This window comes from Musca domestica, unplaced genomic scaffold (assembly GCF_030504385.1).
Source record: "Musca domestica strain aabys unplaced genomic scaffold, Musca_domestica.polishedcontigs.V.1.1 31, whole genome shotgun sequence".
Lineage (NCBI taxonomy): Eukaryota > Metazoa > Arthropoda > Insecta > Diptera > Muscidae > Musca > Musca domestica.
Window position 1 is genome coordinate 10,772,005 of NW_026712309.1, and position 19,767 is coordinate 10,791,771.

The 19,767-nt window shown below is 35.5% G+C and overlaps 1 protein-coding gene and 2 long non-coding RNA genes across 5 annotated transcripts; 1 reads left to right on the forward strand and 2 right to left on the reverse strand.

Annotated features, from left to right (window-relative positions):
* Positions 1 to 511: 511 nt before the first annotated feature.
* LOC109613943 (uncharacterized) lies at positions 512 to 11,635 on the reverse strand. Of its 3 annotated transcripts, XR_009342701.1 has the most exons (8): positions 10,779 to 11,635; positions 10,487 to 10,711; positions 9,907 to 10,040; positions 8,649 to 8,787; positions 5,150 to 7,024; positions 4,278 to 5,082; positions 639 to 3,654; positions 516 to 579 (listed from the first exon to the last, which is right to left on the reverse strand). It is a non-coding gene; the product is annotated as an uncharacterized LOC109613943 (long non-coding RNA). The 3 variants fall into 3 exon arrangements; XR_009342702.1 differs by lacking the exon at positions 639 to 3,654 and having other exon boundaries at positions 512 to 579; positions 10,779 to 11,629; XR_009342703.1 differs by having other exon boundaries at positions 518 to 3,654; positions 5,150 to 5,968; positions 10,779 to 11,624.
* Positions 11,636 to 15,955: 4,320 nt separating this feature from the next.
* On the forward strand, positions 15,956 to 17,401 carry LOC131800455 (uncharacterized). Its single transcript, XM_059125074.1, has 3 exons — positions 15,956 to 16,579; positions 16,660 to 16,819; positions 16,878 to 17,401. Exons 1-3 carry the CDS (start codon positions 16,483 to 16,485, stop codon positions 17,245 to 17,247), a joined length of 627 nt encoding a protein of 208 aa, XP_058981057.1. The 5' UTR covers positions 15,956 to 16,482; the 3' UTR covers positions 17,248 to 17,401.
* LOC131803645 (uncharacterized) lies at positions 17,385 to 19,542 on the reverse strand. The gene is made up of 4 exons (XR_009342700.1): positions 18,545 to 19,542; positions 18,317 to 18,484; positions 17,975 to 18,252; positions 17,385 to 17,918 (listed from the first exon to the last, which is right to left on the reverse strand). It is a non-coding gene; the product is annotated as an uncharacterized LOC131803645 (long non-coding RNA).
* Positions 19,543 to 19,767: the final 225 nt, after the last annotated feature.

Consider the following 19,767-nt stretch of genomic DNA (forward strand, 5'->3'; position numbering starts at 1 on the left):
ATTAGATTTAAGAAAAAAAAAAAACAAACAATCAGAAGGAAAAAGAACTTTTTCGAAAGTATTTTCGACAACTTTATTATATAAAAAAACATATTTATATTTAAACATATTAATATATATATATATATATATATATATATATATATATATATATATATATATATATATATATATATGTATATATATATATATATATATATATATATATAAATTTAAAATAATCAAGACACCATAAAAATAAAAAAAATGTTCGTTTACAAACGATTAAATTTATTTAAAAAAATATTATTTAGTACCAATATACCATATAAATAAATTTATGATAAAAGAACAAACAAACAAATATTTTTATCAAATTAGATTTAAGAAAAAAAAAAAACAAACAATCAAAAGGAAAAAGAACTTTTTCGAAAGTATTTTCGACAACTTTATTATATAAAAAAACATATTTATATTTAAACATATTAATAGCTACAAATAGGTTTATATATATATATATATATATATATATTTGTCGAAAAGATTTGTCGTACAACTGTTTGTCAACTCACAAGAGTTTTGGTGTAAACCTATTTGCACCTAAAAAAAAAATAAACATTTTACAACACTTAGAACCATATGTTCATCCTTTTATTTACATTTTATTATTCACAACAGCTCACTCAAACTGGCTGGTCATAGAAATACAAAAGTAAAAAAAAAAAACATGTGTAAAGCTGGACAAATAATACTGAAAAGGATTGTTGTCTTTTCATTTATTGACTTCAGTCAAGAAGTAGCTGTCACATAATACAAAAAAACTATGAGTAATAATATATGCTAATAGTATAAACGTCGGAAGATAAGGTTGAAAAGGCGTAACAACGGCAATCACTTTCACCATATGCGATATTTTTTTGTTTGCATGCATGCTTAGTAAATAAAAAAAATCGTTAAATTGATTTTTAAATTGATAAATAAATCAAAGCGCCTAAAATTCTCCTTTAAGGTTAGGTATATTGAATTTCCACATGTAGGTGTAAATGAAAGTTAGGTTATTGAATTTTGATATATGGCTGTTTATAACCGCGTGAAAGAGGATTTTGTGGTTGTTTCAAATAATATTTTGTAGTTAACGAGTTTTCTTCATATTTAACATATGAGGATCACTTTGAAACAATTTCTGTAAGATTTTCTGTTACGTACTTGCTTGTAGTAATTTAAGCTGTATTTACACTTATCTTTTTATTTCTGTTTTGGTGTACTCACTCGTATTCTTTACAATGACTGGTGGTAAATAGCAAATTTTCTTGAAGTTAGCCAAGACTACAACTTTTGGTGTAATCACAAGCACCAATTTTAATTTAGATTGAGTCGCCATCTGCTCGTTACAATTAGAATAAAATTTCTGGTAGGGTTCTCATCCGACCTAAATTGGAATATTGTGGCAAATCTTCAAGCAGATTTCTTTGAAATTCGACCACAATATTCTGAATGAAATATGAGAAATTTTTCAGTATCTTCTTAAATCACAATTTATTCAATAATTTTGAACAATTATGAAACATATGCTCACCCAAGAGAAGTATATTTTAAAGACCTTTTCGGTAAATTTTGATATTCTTTACCCAATTACACTCAATAATTATTTTTGAATATTTCCACTTTATATGAATATTTGATTTAATTAAAATTTAGGGACAATTAAGTAACTTGGTACTGTCTTGGTCAATAACGGTATCGTCAGATTTAATCACGAACTCTGATTATGTTTCCTTTTCAAAGTGATAACCTCACAATTTATGACACTTTTCTGACGACTTCAATAACTGCAATGACTTGAAATACCACTCAAGGCAGAGGTCAGACTGCATATGGATAAGTTTCAGAGTTGAAATCATAACCCCATTATAACCATGGTGAATCCTGACTTATGATACTGCTAAATGGAACATCTAGATGGCGCTGTCTAGATGGCAGTACCATCAATGATTACTTTTTTTGTAATAATTGTGTATAATTACTTATTCCTAATAATGATATTAGAACTGGAGTATAAACCAATACAATTAGTTATAAGTCCGACATTATAATGATTCATTCGCAATAAGTTTTTAAAACTTTAACTCCTTCATTATTGGTCTTTCTTTGTAATAGATTGGAGTTTTCGTACAGATTCATAACACTCCAGCTGTCTTGAAGTTGAAAGTTATCTTTTAATTTCATGCTGGGCCTTCCCTATGTTAGCTTATAATCCAAAAATTATACTTTTACTGCCTCCAAATTGTTTTATTTTGTGTTTTCAAATTCAATCCAATAGTAAAATAAAACATGTAATAATGACCCTAAAGGTAAGGTCACATTGGGCAAATATTTGACGAAAAATTTGAAATATTTCTTTGTCACAATCTGACCACCAAATATTATTTGACGGTAAATACAAAAACAGCTGATTTTGGGAAAACAAAATTATTTGCCAGAAAACAATAATTTGACCAGTGTGTCCATAATGTGAACACATATGATCAATTATTTTCCTCTTTTTGGGTCAAACATTCATTTGACGGTGCAAATGTTTTGTAAGGTCAAACAAGGAAAAATATCAGTTTAAAACCTTGGGCAGCATTTTGCTTTAAGAACAAGAGCATTTGTAACATGATGTTTAATGAATAGAAAAACAAACGAATACAATAAGTGGTTTTGTTTATTTGATATTTTTAAATTAATGTTTAGTAAAATTTTTAATATATGGTCTTTTCCAGAACTGCAAAAGTGCAAATGTTTTTACTACGATAACCGATTTTCCTTCTATTATATAAAAAAAAATTGCGAAACTAGTAGATTCTTCCAGGTTCTGTAACAGGATATAGGTATATGCATCAACGCTTGAAACATTGATATGTCAAAAATTTTGAAATGTTTTGACAAAAATAAGTAGTTTGTTCTATGTTTTCTTATACGATGCAAAACGGAGGTTGTATTGATATGTATTTTTAAACAATTTTTACAAATTTCAATAATATTTCATTGATTATTTTCAATGCCAAAATTGTTTTGACAGTTCATTGTCCCAGCAGCTATGTCGATGCGACTACCTGTATTTTTCTACCATGATACAAACATAAAAAAAATGCAAAAAAAAAGTTCTGACAAGGAATTTATTCCACAACAGCTGGTCTTTTGCTTCCCTTCTCCAAATAAACTCCATTTTCTTTATGTCTCTCTTTCACCCTCTCTGTCTATTTCTCTCGGCCAAATAAACTTATGTTTCCTGACAGTTTGATCAAACAATTTAATGGGAAAATATATTTTACGAATGTGAACACGTGTCAAACATGTTTTCCCATAGCACTATTTGACGCTGTGTGGTGACTGCTTGAACAAACAAAATCTGTCAAATATTTGACTGTAATGTGAACATCGAATCAACTCTGTATGAATTTCACATTTGTTTAGTCAAATATGGGAAAACAAATTTCGATCAAATATTTGCCCAGTGTGGCCGTACCTTTAGAAACATATGTTCATCATTTTATTTACATTTTATTATTCACAACAGCTCACTCGAATTAGCTGGTCATAGAAATACAAAAGTAAAAAACATGTGTAAAGCTGGACAAATAATACTGAAAAGGATTGTTGTCTTTTCATTTATTGACTTCAGCCAAGAAGTGGCTTTCACATAATAGAAATAAAACTATGAGTAATAATATATGCTAATAGTATAAACGTCTGAAGATAAGGTTGAAAAGGCGTAACAACGGCAATCACTTTCATCATATGTGATATTTTTTTTTGTTTGAATGCATGCTTAGTAGATAAAAAAATCTTTAAATTGATTTTTTTTATATAAATAATTTTGTAGAAAATCATCTGATTATAAGGTGCGATACACAAATAATAATCACATGCGAGATACACAAATAATAATCGCATGCAAGAGATTTAAACGACAAGAAAATAAATAAATAAATTTAAACAATTTGTTAGCGAAACCATTACGAACATTTTTTTATCTGCTACCAAAGCAATTAACTACATACGATTGCATTTCAAATATTCACAGTCAAACACTTTTCAACAATCATGTCATCACGTAAAAGTTCGTATATGTTTTTAACAATATCGTTTTGATTATTTGTATAGCATGCGATAAAATGTCGCATCTCATTGTTTACCTCACTGTAAGTAAATCCTTCACAGGCTGTGGCACACAGTTTCACTTTCACGAGTTAATTAATTTCAAATCACAATCAACCTCATCTTCCACACGATACACAAAATTGCAGCAAACTCACCTGAACTGCTTCAACGCGAAGTCAATATTTTCCGTTGGACTGCTACGACATGTTGAGTGATGTGTAATAAAAGCAGCAATGGAAACGGCCACAGTATACAGCTGTTTATGTTGCATTAATAGAAATACAGCGAACTACCTGGAACAAAAAGCAGAGTTAGTACAAGGTTATAATATTTTGAAGTTTTCTTTATGCAGTATATCAAAATCCCAATATGTTGTATTTGAATGTAGACTTTTACAATATAGCGCGCTGTTCCATATCAAGTATAATGTCCAAAAATAGGGCAATATTTTCAACAATGCAGTCATTACTCTTTTCTGTAAAACAAAAAATGGAATTTGAAATAGACCAAGATAAAAGATGTGTGGTTGCAAAAACAATATGGTAACGAAGTCCGTAAAAATTGTTGGAGGCACATAACAAAAAATTTGCAAAATCTAGTTTCGACGAATTTACTGGGTTAATAAATAATAGCATGCACACACAGTCAATGATAAACAAAAACATAAAGTTAACTTAAGTTATGCCCTACCATAAGGATATAAATAGTCTCAATAGCAGCACCAGGTGTGCTTACGTGAACGTCCCAATTTGAATGGGTGATGCTTTGCTATATACCCGTTGGGTGAACCATCTTATCCTTATCATTTTTCACGGAATTCATCTCTACGGAATTGTATTCCGTTTATATCAAGGAGGTATATGGGAGCTCAGTCGAGAAAAGTGTCTGTACCAGAGAACACCCAACAGCAAAAATCCTTTTATTCTTTAGCTACATCGTTTATCTGCTTATACACTGGATCTGTGAAGAAATAGACATTTTGTTAGCGAAATAAAATTATGCAAAAATATATACAAAAAGTACTTACCATGACGTCATTTAAAATAGAATATCAGCTTTCATAAAAAAATTGCTATTCAGAATATCTGTTGCGTTTCTATGTGCGATTTTTTCCTACTGAATGGGATTGAGATCAATAGCCAGTATGTTTAGGGGTGAAGAAAGGTAGATTTAACTGGTAACCGCATCGGCGAATTGCTGCAACAAAGCAACTTTTGTGGTACACTCAAATGTCAAAATTGGCATCTAAGGCGAAAAACATACACCGACTCCAGCACATGGCACAACAGTAGCAAGTGTTCCCGATCAAATGGTCTCAGAGAAAGAACATAGCACCAATATCGCCGCCAGTAAAAGCACTCCTAGAATTCCCAGCAATCAAGCTAGTAGCCACTTGGTGGATACCAAACCTCTCTTTGTAGCAGATCCGATGCAAATTCCCCAAACCATACAAAGAGTTTCCACAGACCACAGAAGGCTGGTGGAGCTGCGGCTAGTGGAAGTTTGGATAAGACCAACTGAGTCATAGCTCCCGTAAAAAGTTGGAGCAGCAAAGTAAAATAGCTATACAACAGAGTCAGGCCGTAAAAGGGTTGCATGGACCCATACAATGCTGCAAGCCTTCGTGGCAGCGGCTTGGATGCCATCAAAAATTTTCTAAATGAAGGAACCTTTGATTCTGGAATACAGCTCCATGCACAATTCTCACGTTTCCCTAATATTGCGGTCGGATGCTTCGAAAAATTTAAATTTTTACTGGTAATTCACTCTAAACATGCTCTTAATAACTGGGATTTCATTGAGACACCTACAAATATTCACCAAACAAAGTAATCAATGAGCGTTCCTGCAAAGAAATTTAAGAATAGATATGAATATAAACGGACCACATATTAACTTCCTGTTTTTGTAGGCATCATATCCTTATATTAGGGCACATGGTCGGCTCGGCAAAGCATACTTCTTATTTTTAGGGAAATCCTTTATTATTTCCTTGAGGGCCGATTACAAACAAAAAAACGAAAAAATGAATAAAACACGCACATCACAATTTGCTCCGAATTCCTAGCATATTGTGAAGTATTGTTGCGTTTGGGCTTTTTACTAATGACATCAATTCCCCGAACATGTCGACACCTCCGACTCCTCCGACTAACGACAACAAAATGAGGCGAAAATGATGAATGACCGGCCCAAGGTAGATCTAACAGGTAACCGCATCGGCGAATTGCTACAACAAAGCAACTTTTGTGGTACCCTCAAATGTCAAAATTGGCATCTAAGGCGAAAAATATATATTCGCCATGACATTTAAAGTTTGCGGCAAATTTGTTTAAACCAATCCAAACCAAACGAGATGATTGTTTACATTTTATGTTGTGTGTGGAAATTAAGCCAAGTAATAATACGACTCTCGGGGTCCATTGCAAAAGTCCCAAATTGATAGTTAGCCCTCGAAATGTTTACACAAGCCCACAACTGTAATATCTTCTACGTCTGGGCCGAATGGAAATGTCCACGATAAATTACATATTAAGGCCAATGCTGGACATAATCTCAACACCTAGGACTTGAATAAAATTGCACCACATGGTATGAATTCACCCGCCAACATCTCTAGCGACATTGCCCAAAATGTATCGCATGTTAACAGTGTACATATGCAGCGGCAGCAACAACCATTCTCGAACTGTTCCATGCAAAGACAGGGCATCAACACTCCAATGCATGTGGCGTACAATCAAACAGAAAGCGCCCATCACAACAAGATATACGTGGGCCTCCTCAAGAAGTACATGAGAGGAGGTCTGCTTTTTCCATGGAGGATTGGTATCCCCCGATTTGAATTTCGCCTATGCCGTGTCGCAATAACTGTGGGCAGCTATAAAGCCATAAAGAAGTTCTGAATGGAAAATAAGAAAAAGCGCTTAAATAAATCATTCAGCTTTTAAATTAAAAAAAAACATATTAATCACCACACAAATGCGATATCTTAAAAAAGGAATTCCACAATATATGAAACTATTTGTGTAGTTATAAGAAGGCTAATTAGTAGTTGGTGTGAATAGTGCATAAGTGAATTGATTTGTGATGGGTTATTAATGCCAGACTGGTATATTATAGGAGTGCAGTAGTACCCCTGAAGTACAGATAGTCCTTCTTGAATTTTTTAAACCTATGGGCCAAATTGAAGATGTCCTAAACCTACTAAAAGAGCTCTGTTAGGCAGGTGTGTATAATAAGCCAAGCGAAATAAAAAGAGTGGGCTGAGCAACTATCCGTAACAGAAAGTAATCTGAGTCAATGACTCCATCAAATTTTTTTTTAAATGCGGCGTTAATGATCCTAGTAAGAGTATAAGCAAAACCAAGGTTTTATTAATATTAGTGTTAAATAAACTGACTATGTCAATAAATGTCGTTTTTTGTTGTGTGAAAACGTAAATTACGTTATGTTGTGCTAAATTTTATGTGAGGGAGGAAGCTAGAGGTATGCTGTGTTGGGGTAAAAGAGTGCGTGGAAAAAGGGACACTTTAAAAAGGAATAATTATAGGGAACGAAAGGGTCCAGGTTGGGCGGGCTCAGTGTGGAAGCGTTTATCATCAAGCTTCCATGTCATAGTGGCACGTCAAATATGTAATCGTTTCGTTTTATGTGTGTGTTAGGTACAACAATTTATATTTATTGTTCTTCCCCTTGTGCTAGTGGCGGCAGGGTTGGGAACCCCCTGAAAGTGCCACCGTCTGAGCAAGTCGAACCACACCATAGCGCCACTGAAGGTGGAATATAACATAATTAAAGAGGAGGTCTTCACGGATATTGGTACGAATACTTAGTCCAAAATCAGTTTTTGGTAGAACAAAGTTGGAGATTTTCTGATTTCCAACTGGGGGCCGGACAGAAGATCGGATCTGGAGGATGCCTTATTCAAAACTCGCCCAAAATGGGCTATTAGAATTAAAGACGTCTTCACCAACATTTTCGTATCTATACTTAATTCAAAATCAGTTTTTGGCAGAATAAAGTTGGAGATTTTCTGATTTCCAACTGGTGATCAGGACAGAAGGTAGATTTCCTCTCTCTCGAAGTGGACAACATTCCTCGAAAGACTTTACTAGGTTCTCCGTTAACCTATTGACATATCTGTCTACGTCGTCTGTGCCTATGCATTCAATTCCCTGCCCTAGCCTCTCTTTTACGAGTCAGTCTTGGATTTGTTCCTAAAACTTATTGGCTCCGGGAGGGCCGTGTTAGCTCAAACCTTATATTCCTATGATCCGAGAAAGAGTGTTCTTCCGAAACCCTCCAATTCTGAATCTCGTTTTTAAGATGTCCTGAACAAAAAGTAATGTCTAAAATCTCCTCCCTAATTTTGTTTACAAAGGTCGCCTTACTCCCAATGTTAAGAATTATTAGGTCGTTAGTATTTAGATAATCTAGTAGGGACTGGCCCCTTTTATTAATGTTAGTACTACCACACGCAATGTGGTGAGAGTTAGCAGCGCTACCTACTAATACTTCGTTACCTGTTTGTTTTGTTTTGCTCACCAGCCGCTGCAGTTCCTACGAAGGTGGTGATGTCGGCGCGTCGAACGGCAGGTAAACGGACGCTAGGTATATGTTTCCTTTCCCCAGCCTTAGTACTGTTGCATCCGATGTTGACAACTGTGGGAGAAAAGAGAACATACGTTTTGGTGACATATTATACAAGTTCCTGGTCGAGACCCTGTATTGGCATAGAATAGTTGGCCAATATATTTCCTCAAAGTTTGATCAAACAATTTAATGGGAAAATATATTTTACGAATGTGAACACGTGTCAAACATGTTTTCCCATAGCACTATTTGACGCTGTTTGGTGACAGCTTACACAAACAAAATCTGTCAAATATTTGACTGTAATGTGAACATCGAATCAACTCTGTATGAATTTCACATTTGTTTAGTCAAATATGGGAAAACAAATTTCGATCAAATATTTGCCCAGTGTGACCGTACCTTTAGAAACATATGTTCATCATTTTATTTACATTTTATTATTCACAACAGCTCACTCGAATTAGCTGGTCATAGAAATACAAAAGTAAAAAACATGTGTAAAGCTGGACAAATAATACTGAAAAGGATTGTTGTCTTTTCATTTATTGACTTCAGACAAGAAGTGGCTGTCACATAATTAAAATAAAACTATGAGTAATAATATATGCTAATAGTATAAACGTCTGAAGATAAGGTTGAAAAGGCGTAACAACGGCAATCACTTTCATCATATGTGATATTTTTTTTTTGCATGCATGCTTAGTAGATAAAAAAATCGTTAAATTGATTTTTTTATATAAATAATTTTGTAGAAAATCATCTGATTATAAGGTGCGATACACAAATAATAATCGCATGCGAGATACACAAATAATAATCGCATGCGAGAGATTTAAACGACAAGAAAATAAATAAATAAATTTAAACAATTTGTTAGCGAAACCATTACGAACATTTTTTTATCTGCTACCAAAGCAATTAACTACATACGATTGCATTTCAAATATTCACAGTCAAACACTTTTCAACAATCATGTCATCACGTAAAAGTTCGTATATGTTTTTAACAATATCGTTTTGATTATTTGTATAGCATGCGATAAAATGTCGCATCTCATTGTTTACCTCACTGTAAGTAAATCCTTCACAGGCTGTTGCACACAGTTTCACTTTCACGAGTTAATTAATTTCAAATCACAATCAACCTCATCTTCCACACGATACACAAAATTGCAGCAAACTCACCTGAACTGCTTCAACGCGAAGTCAATATTTTCCGTTGGACTGCTACGACATGTTGAGTGATGTGTAATAAAAGCAGCAATGGAAACGGCCACAGTATACAGCTGTTTATGTTGCATTCATAGAAATACAGCGAACTACCTGGAACAAAAAGCAGAGTTAGTACAAGGTTGTAATATTTTGAAGTTTTCTTTATGCAGTATATCAAAATCCCAATATGTTATATTTGAATGTAGACTTTTACAATATAGCGCGCTGTTCCATATCAAGTACAATGTCCAAAAATAGGGCATTATGTTTAACAATGCAGTCATTACTCTTTTCTGTAAAACAAAAAATGGAATTTGAAATAGACCAAGATAAAAGATGTGTGGTTCTAAAAACAATATGGTAACGAAGTCCGTAAAAATTGTTGGAGGCACATAACAAAAAATTTGCAAAATCTAGTTTCGACGAATTTACTGGGTTAATAAATAATAGCATGCACACACAGTCAATGATAAACAAAAACATAAAGTTAACTTAAGTTATGCCCTACCATAAGGACATAAATAGTCTCAATAGGAGCACCAGATCTGCTTACGTGAACGTCCCAATTTGAATGGGTGATGCTTTGCTATATACCCGTTGGGTGAACCATCTTATCCTTATCATTTTTCACGGAATTCATCTCTACGGAATTGTATTCCGTTTATATCAAGGAGGTATATGGGAGCTCAGTCGAGAAAAGTGTCTGCACCAGAGAACACCCAACAGCAAAAATCCTTTTATTCTTTAGCTACATCGTTTATCTGCTTATACACTGGATCTGTGAAGAAATAGACATTTTGTTAGCGAAATAAAATTATGCAAAAATATGTACAAAAAGTACTTACCATGACGTCATTTAAAATAGAATATCAGCTTCCATAAAAAAATTGCTATTCAGAATATCTGTTGCGTTTTTATGTGCGATTTTTTCCTACTGAATGGGATTGAGATCAATAGCCAGTATGTTTAGGGGTGAAGGAAGGTAGATTTAACTGGTAACCGCATCGGCGAATTGCTACAACAAAGCAACTTTTGTGGTACCATCAAATGTCAAAATTGGCATCTAAGGCGAAAAACATACACCGACTCCAGCACATGGCACAACAGTAGCAAGTGTTCCCGATCAAATGGTCTCAAAGAAAGAACATAGCACCAATATCGCCGCCAGTAAAAGCACTCCTAGAATTCCCAGCAATCAAGCTAGTAGCCACTTGGTGGATACCAAACCTCTCTTTGTAGCAGAGCCGATGTAAATTCCCCAAACCATACAAAGAGACCACAGAAGGCTGGTGGAGCTGCGGCTAGTGGAAGTTTGGATAAGACCAACTGAGTCATAGCTCCCGTAAAAAGTTGGAGCAGCAAAGTAAAATAGCTATACAACAGAGTCAGGCCGTAAAAGGGTTGCATGGACCCATACAATGCTGCAAGCCTTCGTGGCAGCGGCTTGGATGCCATCAAAAATTTTCTAAATGATGGAACCTTTGATTACAGTGATTCTGGAATACAGCTCCATGCACAATTCTCACGTTTCCCTAATATTGCGGTCGGATGCTTCGAAAAATTTAAATTTTTACTGGTAATTCACTCTAAACATGCTCTTAATAACTGGGATTTCATTGAGACACCTACAAATATTCACCAAACAAAGTAATCAATGAGCGTTCCTGCAAAGAAATTTAAGAATAGATATGAATATAAACGGACCTCATATTAACTTCCTGTTTTTGTAGGCATCATATCCTTATATTAGGGCACATGGTCGGCTCGGCAAAGCATACTTCTTATTTTTAGGGAAATCCTTTATTATTTCCTTGAGGGCCGATTACAAACAAAAAAACCAAAAAATGAATAAAACACGCACATCACAATTTGCTCCGAATTCCTAGCATATTGTGAAGTATTGTTGCGTTTGGGCTTTTTACTAATGACATCAATTCCCCGAACATGTCGACACCTCCGACTCCTCCGACTAACGACAACAAAATGAGGCGAAAATGATGAATGACCGGCCCAAGGTAGATCTAACAGGTAACCGCATCGGCGAATTGCTACAACAAAGCAACTTTTGTGGTACCCTCAAATGTCAAAATTGGCATCTAAGGCGAAAAATATATATTCGCCATGACATTTAAAGTTTGCAGCAAATTTGTTTAAACCAATCCAAACCAAACGAGATGATTGTTTACATTTTATGTTGTGTGTGGAAATTAAGCCAAGTAATAATACGACTCTCGGGGTCAATTGCAAAAGTCCCAAATTGATAGTTAGCCCTCGAAATGTTTACACAAGCCCACAACTGTAATATCTTCTACGTCTGGGCCGAATGGAAATGTCCACGATAAATTACATATTAAGGCCAATGCTGGACATAATCTCAACACCTAGGACTTGAATAAAATTGCACCACATGGTATGAATTCACCCGCCAACATCTCCAGCGACATTGCCCAAAATGTATCGCATGTTAACAGTGTACATATGCAGCGGCAGCAACAACCATTCTCGAACTGTTCCATGCAAAAACAGGGCATCAACAATCCAATGCATGTGGCGTACAATCAAACAGAAAGCGCCCATCACAACAAGATATACGTGGGCCTCCTCAAGAAGTACGTGAGAGGAGGTCTGCTTTTTTCCATGGAGGATTGGTATCCCCCAATTTGAATTTCGCCTATGCCGTGTCAAAAAATAAGAAAAAGCGCTTAAATAAATCATTCAGCTTTTAAATTAAAAAAAAACAAGTTAAAAAGCAGTAAGTTCGGCCGGGCCGAACTTTTAATACCCTCCACCATTTACAACGAATTTGGAAATTTTCAAAAAATAAAATTCTGTTAAAATTTTAAAAATACCGAATATAGCCGTTATGTTGGGGTCTATACGACGTGGACATACATATGCATTGTTTGTCATAAGCCATTACCATATTCAAATTCGAAACTGGACCCGCACCGACAATTTTCTGTCACAGACTGTAGTTCCCATAACGAACTTCAAATATCAAATTTTAAACAATTCCGGTTAATAATGTCGCTAAAATCATCAAAATGGGGGCTATACGAAGACGTGGACCTGCACAGACAATTTTCAGTCTTAGGGTGTAGAATCCATTTGGAACTTAAAATACCAAATTTGAAACAATTTCAGTGAATAATGTCGCTAAAATCATCAAAATACCGAATATAGGGAGGTACCGTTATATTGGGGCTATACGAAGACGTGGACCTGCAAAGACAATTTTCTGTTTTAGGGTGTAGTATCCATTTGGAACTTCAAATACCAGATTTGAAACAATTCCCGTGAATAATGTCGCTAAAATCATCAAAATACCGAATATCGGGAGGTACCGTTATATTGGGGCTATACGAAGACGTGGACCTGCAAAGACAATTTTCTGTCTTAGGGTGTAGTATCCATTTAGAACTTCAAATACCAGATTTGAAACAATTCCCGTGAATAATGTCGCTAAAATCATCAAAATACCGAATATCGGGAGGTACCGTTATATGGGGGCTATACGAAGACATAGACTTGCACAGATAATTTTCTATCTTAGGGTGTAGTATCCATTTGGAACTTAAAATACCAAATTTGAAACAATTCCGGTGAATAACGTCGCTAAAATCATCAAAATACCGAAAATCCGGAGGTACCGTTATATGGGAGCTATATGAAAACGTGGACCTACATGGCCCATTTACGAACTTAACCTGCCTACTGGAAAAATAAACATGTGTGCAAAATTTTAGCCATCTATCTCAATTTATTCGAAAGATAGCGTGATTACAACAGACAGACAGACAGACGGACATCGCTAAATCGACTTAGAATTTTACGCTGATCAAGAATATATATACTTTGTTGGGTCTGACATGAGTATTTCGAGGAGTTACAAACGGAATGACAAAGTTAATATACCCTCCATAGTATTGCTAGGAACACAATTGGAGCGAACGACGAATTTCGCCCTACGCGGCGACAAAATGAGCCGCGAAGATTCGTCGTATGGAACACAATACCGACGAAATTATAAAACAGCTGATGAAGTTGTTTACTTTTTGCTCATTTGTTGACTACAATGAATTATACAAGAACACATAATTCTTTACGTTCTCTATTATAATTTCACTTATGTCCATCTTCTCTATTATAAATTCACTGATATCCATCTTCACTCAGGCGCAAGTACACAAATAAATAAACAAATTTCAGATCATTAAGCTCGTCTCGAAAGAGAAAACAAACACTTAAATCATAAAACATATGATCTTCGCCTTAATAAGGCAAAACTCAAAAATTCAGCCGAGCCTGGCTGTGGGATTTGAACCGCGGACCTCTGTGTGCAGCCAACTAGAAGTTGCCGTCTCTACGTTCAGAGCCATTAACCCGTCTTCCTAAAGCAGCACTAAAACAAGTGTATGCATTGGAAGCAATGTAGTTGTTGTGGACAAAAAATCCATCACTACAAAAACAAAAACGTTGCTGTGAAAAAGATCTGCCAATAGAACTTGAGTCGAACCTGGAGAGCTTCTAGTGTATAATTCACATATGCTAATTTTGCAATAAGTTCGAAATATATACTACTTTCCAGAGAACGGCCCTTGTAAGCCATCATCCACATCAAATATGCCTGATGAGCCGCTTAACCAACGGCGAAACGCGTCGCATAGTGGTGAGTGTGTGATAGTGTCTATCTGGCTTTCCTTTTCACTGCAAATTTCAGATCATTAAGCTCGTCTCGAAAGAGAAAACAAACACTTAAATCATAAAACATATGATCTTCGCCTTAATAAGGCAAAACTCAAAAATTCAGCCGAGCCTGGCTGTGGGATTTGAACCGCGGACCTCTGTGTGCAGCCAACTAGAAGTTGCCGTCTCTACGTTCAGAGCCATTAACCCGTCTTCCTAAAGCAGCACTAAAACAAGTGTATGCATTGGAAGCAATGTAGTTGTTGTGGACAAAAAATCCATCACTACAAAAACAAAAACGTTGCTGTGAAAAAGATCTGCCAATAGAACTTGAGTCGAACCTGGAGAGTTTCTAGTGTATAATTCACATATGCTAATTTTGCAATAAGTTCGAAATATATACTACTTTCCAGAGAACGGCCCTTGTAAGCCATCATCCACATCAAATATGCCTGATGAGCCGCTTAACCAACGGCGAAACGCGTCGCATAGTGGTGAGTGTGTGATAGTGTCTATCTGGCTTTCCTTTTCACTGCAAATTTCAGATCATTAAGCTCGTCTCGAAAGAGAAAACAAACACTTAAATCATAAAACATATGATCTTCGCCTTAATAAGGCAAAACTCAAAAATTCAGCCGAGCCTGGCTGTGGGATTTGAACCGCGGACCTCTGTGTGCAGCCAACTAGAAGTTGCCGTCTCTACGTTCAGAGCCATTAACCCGTCTTCCTAAAGCAGCACTAAAACAAGTGTATGCATTGGAAGCAATGTAGTTGTTGTGGACAAAAAATCCATCACTACAAAAACAAAAACGTTGCTGTGAAAAAGATCTGCCAATAGAACTTGAGTCGAACCTGGAGAGTTTCTAGTGTATAATTCACATATGCTAATTTTGCAATAAGTTCGAAATATATACTACTTTCCAGAGAACGGCCCTTGTAAGCCATCATCCACATCAAATATGCCTGATGAGCCGCTTAACCAACGGCGAAACGCGTCGCATAGTGGTGAGTGTGTGATAGTGTCTATCTGGCTTTCCTTTTCACTGCAAATTTCAGATCATTAAGCTCGTCTCGAAAGAGAAAACAAACACTTAAATCATAAAACATATGATCTTCGCCTTAATAAGGCAAAACTCAAAAATTAATTATGTTTTTTTTATACGAGTAACAGATAGTAGAGTGACCATAACAAATTTTAAAGTAAAAAGTAACGTTATTTACTAAAACACATAAAATTCGTACAAGTATGGCCACCTTGTACTGTTTTGTTCGCCGGTCGCCGGCGTATGAAATAGAAATAAAGCTAATGCTAGGAACACAATTGGAGCGAACGACGAATTTTTTCGCGGCGTATGTTCGTCGTCAAAAATAAAACACATATGTGTATATGGAAGTGCACACAATCACGGCAACGGCGAAAATTTCGTCGGTCGCCGCGAACTCAATTAGCTTTATGCTAGAAACACAATTGGAGCGAACGACGAATTTTTTCGCGGCGTATGTTCGTCGTCAAAAATAAAACACATATGTGTATATGGAAGTGCACACAATCACGGCACCGGCGAAAATTTCGTCGGTCGCCGCGAACTCAATTAGCTTTATTTCTATTTCATACGCCGGCGACCGGCGAACAAACAGTACAAGGTGGCCATACTTGTACGAATTTTATGTGTTTTAGTAAATAAAGTTACTTTTTACTTTAAAATTTGTTATGGTCACTCTACTATCTGTTATTCGTATAAAAAAACATAAATAATTTGTTTATTTATTTGTGTACTTGCGCCTGAGTGAAGATGGATATCAGTGAATTTATAATAGAGAAGATGGACATAACTGAAATTTTAATAGAGAACGTAAAGAATTATGAGTTCTTGTATAATTTGGCCTCAAAAGACTACAAGAATGTTCAAAAAAAAGACGGAAGTATGGGAGGAAATTGGCAGCTTGGTCAATTTGTCGGGTAAGCAAGAAATAAATGACAATGTTGTTTTACACATGTACTTACATACATTTCTTTATATCTTTAATTGAAAAATTTAGGTGAAGCTTGCAGGAAACGGTGGAAAGGGCTCCGAGATACCTACAAGAGGCGCAAAAGAGCAGCTCAGCTTGCTTCCGGAAGTGGCGCACCAAGCCCATCTAAAAGATGGAGATATATGGAGTCGCTGGAGTTTTTAGATGACTACAAAGATGCACGAACGTAATTACATTCTATTAATATGTTACTACCAAATTTTAATGTGTTTTCATTTGAGTAGAACAATTGGAAACATTGATAACATAGACAATGATTTGCCAAGCATTCTTGATTGCTCGTCGTCTTCTGTCAACGATTTTCTGCTAACTGACGAAAGCAGCAGCCAAGCAAACGAACCTCCGCCGAAGTACACCAAGAAGCACGCGGACGCAGAAATAACTACGGTCTTCAAGCAGGTTATGCAGGAGTGTGCAAATTCTGTAAGAGAAATTGCTTCAGGGAGTGAAATTAGCCGCAACTCAACCTTGTTGCTTTTCGAAAGCTTGGCCCAAAAACTAATTGAGTCGAATTTACCACAGGTCACAATGTCAGAAATCGAGGCTAAGGTCGTGAGCTTAGTTTACAAGGAAATTGCCCAGAACATACCTTGATTTTTTTTTAATTTTAAATTTCAATTCTATGAACTGAATTTTTTCTTTTTTTGTTTTTTAAGTTTTTTTTTTAATTATGACTGAAATGACATTAAATGTTGCCTTAGTATATAGTTTGTATTAAATACATTTGAGTTTTGGTTTTGTTTTATTACTATTTTATGTTTTTGATTACTAAAATATTAATGAAATTGAATTCGAAGAAATTTTTCAGGAATGAATTTCAAAAAAGTGGTTTGTTAATTCGTCTCTCACAGCAAAAGCACTTGCTGATGAACGGTTGGCATGGGAAATTCGGATAGAAGGCTGGGATTCTGATGCCTGCCTCCATGTACCACGAATAATTACTCCATTTTCTTCGTGATCCACCAAACTTTCTTCAAAATATCCGCAGGTTTTATCTAACATTAGGTAATTATGAAGAACTACCGTTGCTAAAACTATTTTATCTGCGTTTTTGGGTGACACTTGAATGTTTGTATGTAAAATCCTCCACCTGTTTGTTAAAATGCCAAAAGAGTTTTCAATGTATACACGAGCGGCAGATAACTTTTTGTTAAAATTTTGTTTAGCGGCAGACAAGCTTCGTCCAGGATATGGCCTCATTAAATTTCTCTTCAAAGGGAAAGCATTGTCTCCCACAAAGAAATACGGAAACGTTTTATCAGTGCCTAAATGTATAAACTCAAAATTTAATTACTATAATTAAATGTACAAAATCTTTTACCAGGTAGTTTATCATCAGGGGGAAGATTAATTTGATTTCTCAAAATCATTTTTCCAAACGAACTTCTTGCAAAGACTCCACCATCACTTTGGCTGCCAAAAGCTCCAACATCAACAAACATAAAATTATAATCCGCGTCACATACCGCCATTAGCACAATGCTAAAACTTTTTTTATAATTATAAAAAAGTGAACCACTATTTTTTGGACAAAAGATGTTGACATGCTTGCCATCAATAGCCCCAACACAATGCGGCATGCCTGTTTTCGTGTAAAATCTTTTCAAATAAATATATCATATATTATTATTTTATTTAACACTATACATTTAAGTTTCCAAACCTTTCAGCAATGCTTTTCCACTTGTGGTGATTAGGTTGGGAAACATATACCTCATGGAGCTCGCTCCAGATCGCATCGCAAGTTTCATAAATTATCTTTCTCACAGTCGAAACACCCATTTTGTATGTCCATGCCAAAAACTGTGTACTGCAACCATGAGCTAGGTATCTGGCAATAAAATATATGGATCAATTGTTGTCTGGAAATTAGTTCTCAGCAAACACTTACATTATGCTAGGAACACAATTGGAGCGAACGACGAATTTTTTCGCGGCGTATGTTCGTCGTCAAAAATAAAACACATATGTGTATATGGAAGTGCACACAATCACGGCACCGGCGAAAATTTCGTCGGTCGCCGCGAACTCAATTAGCTTTATTTCTATTTCATACGCCGGCGACCGGCGAACAAAACAGTACAAGGTGGCCATACTTGTACGAATTTTATGTGTTTTAGTAAATAAAGTTACTTTTTACTTTAAAATTTGTTATGGTCACTCTACTATCTGTTACTCGTATAAAAAAAACATAATTAATTTGTTTATTTATTTGAGTACTTGCGCCTGAGTGAAGATGGATATCAGTGAATTTATAATAGAGAAGATGGACATAAGTGAAATTATAACAGAGAACGTAAAGAATTATGTGTTCTTGTATAATTCATTGTAGTCAACAAATGAGCAAAAAGTAAACAACTTCATCAGCTGTTTTATAATTTCGTCGGTATTGTGTTCCATACGACGAATTTTCGCGGCTCATTTTGTCGCCGCGTAGGGCGAAATTCGTCGTTCGCTCCAATTGTGTTCCTAGCATTAGAGTTAAGCCCAAACGTGTTTCCTCGTCAATTGGCTTTCTTTTTGAAAATCTTTGCAATCGTGGTTTAAGCAAATCTAGAAGAGCATTAAACTTCTCCACGGTCATCCTTGTAGCTTTAAAGAAGTGCTCTTCATCTCTTAATTTTAGCTCCGTAAAAGCCATTCTCTGGAATCCTTCAGTGTTTCTTTTAATGTTCACTGGCCGTACCCACCATCTTCTCCGTAAACGTTTTCGCACAAGCAGATAAGCTTTTACTATAATATGCATTATGTTTATTATTTTAACAATTTTAATTAACTTTACAATTCTCTGATTCATTGTAGTCAACAAATCAGCAAAAAGTAAACAACTTTATCAGCTGTTTTATAATTTCGTCGGTATTGTGTTCCATACGACGAATTTTCGCGGCTCATTTTGTCGCCGCGTAGGGCGAAATTCGTCGTTCGCTCCAATTGTGTTTCTAGCATTATTTCTATTTCATACGCCGGCGACCGGCGAACAAAACAGTACAAGGTGGCCATACTTGTACGAATTTTATGTGTTTTAGTAAATAAAGTTACTTTTTACTTTAAAATTTGTTATGGTCCAGAGTGAAGATGGATATCAGTGAATTTATAATAGAGAAGATGGACATA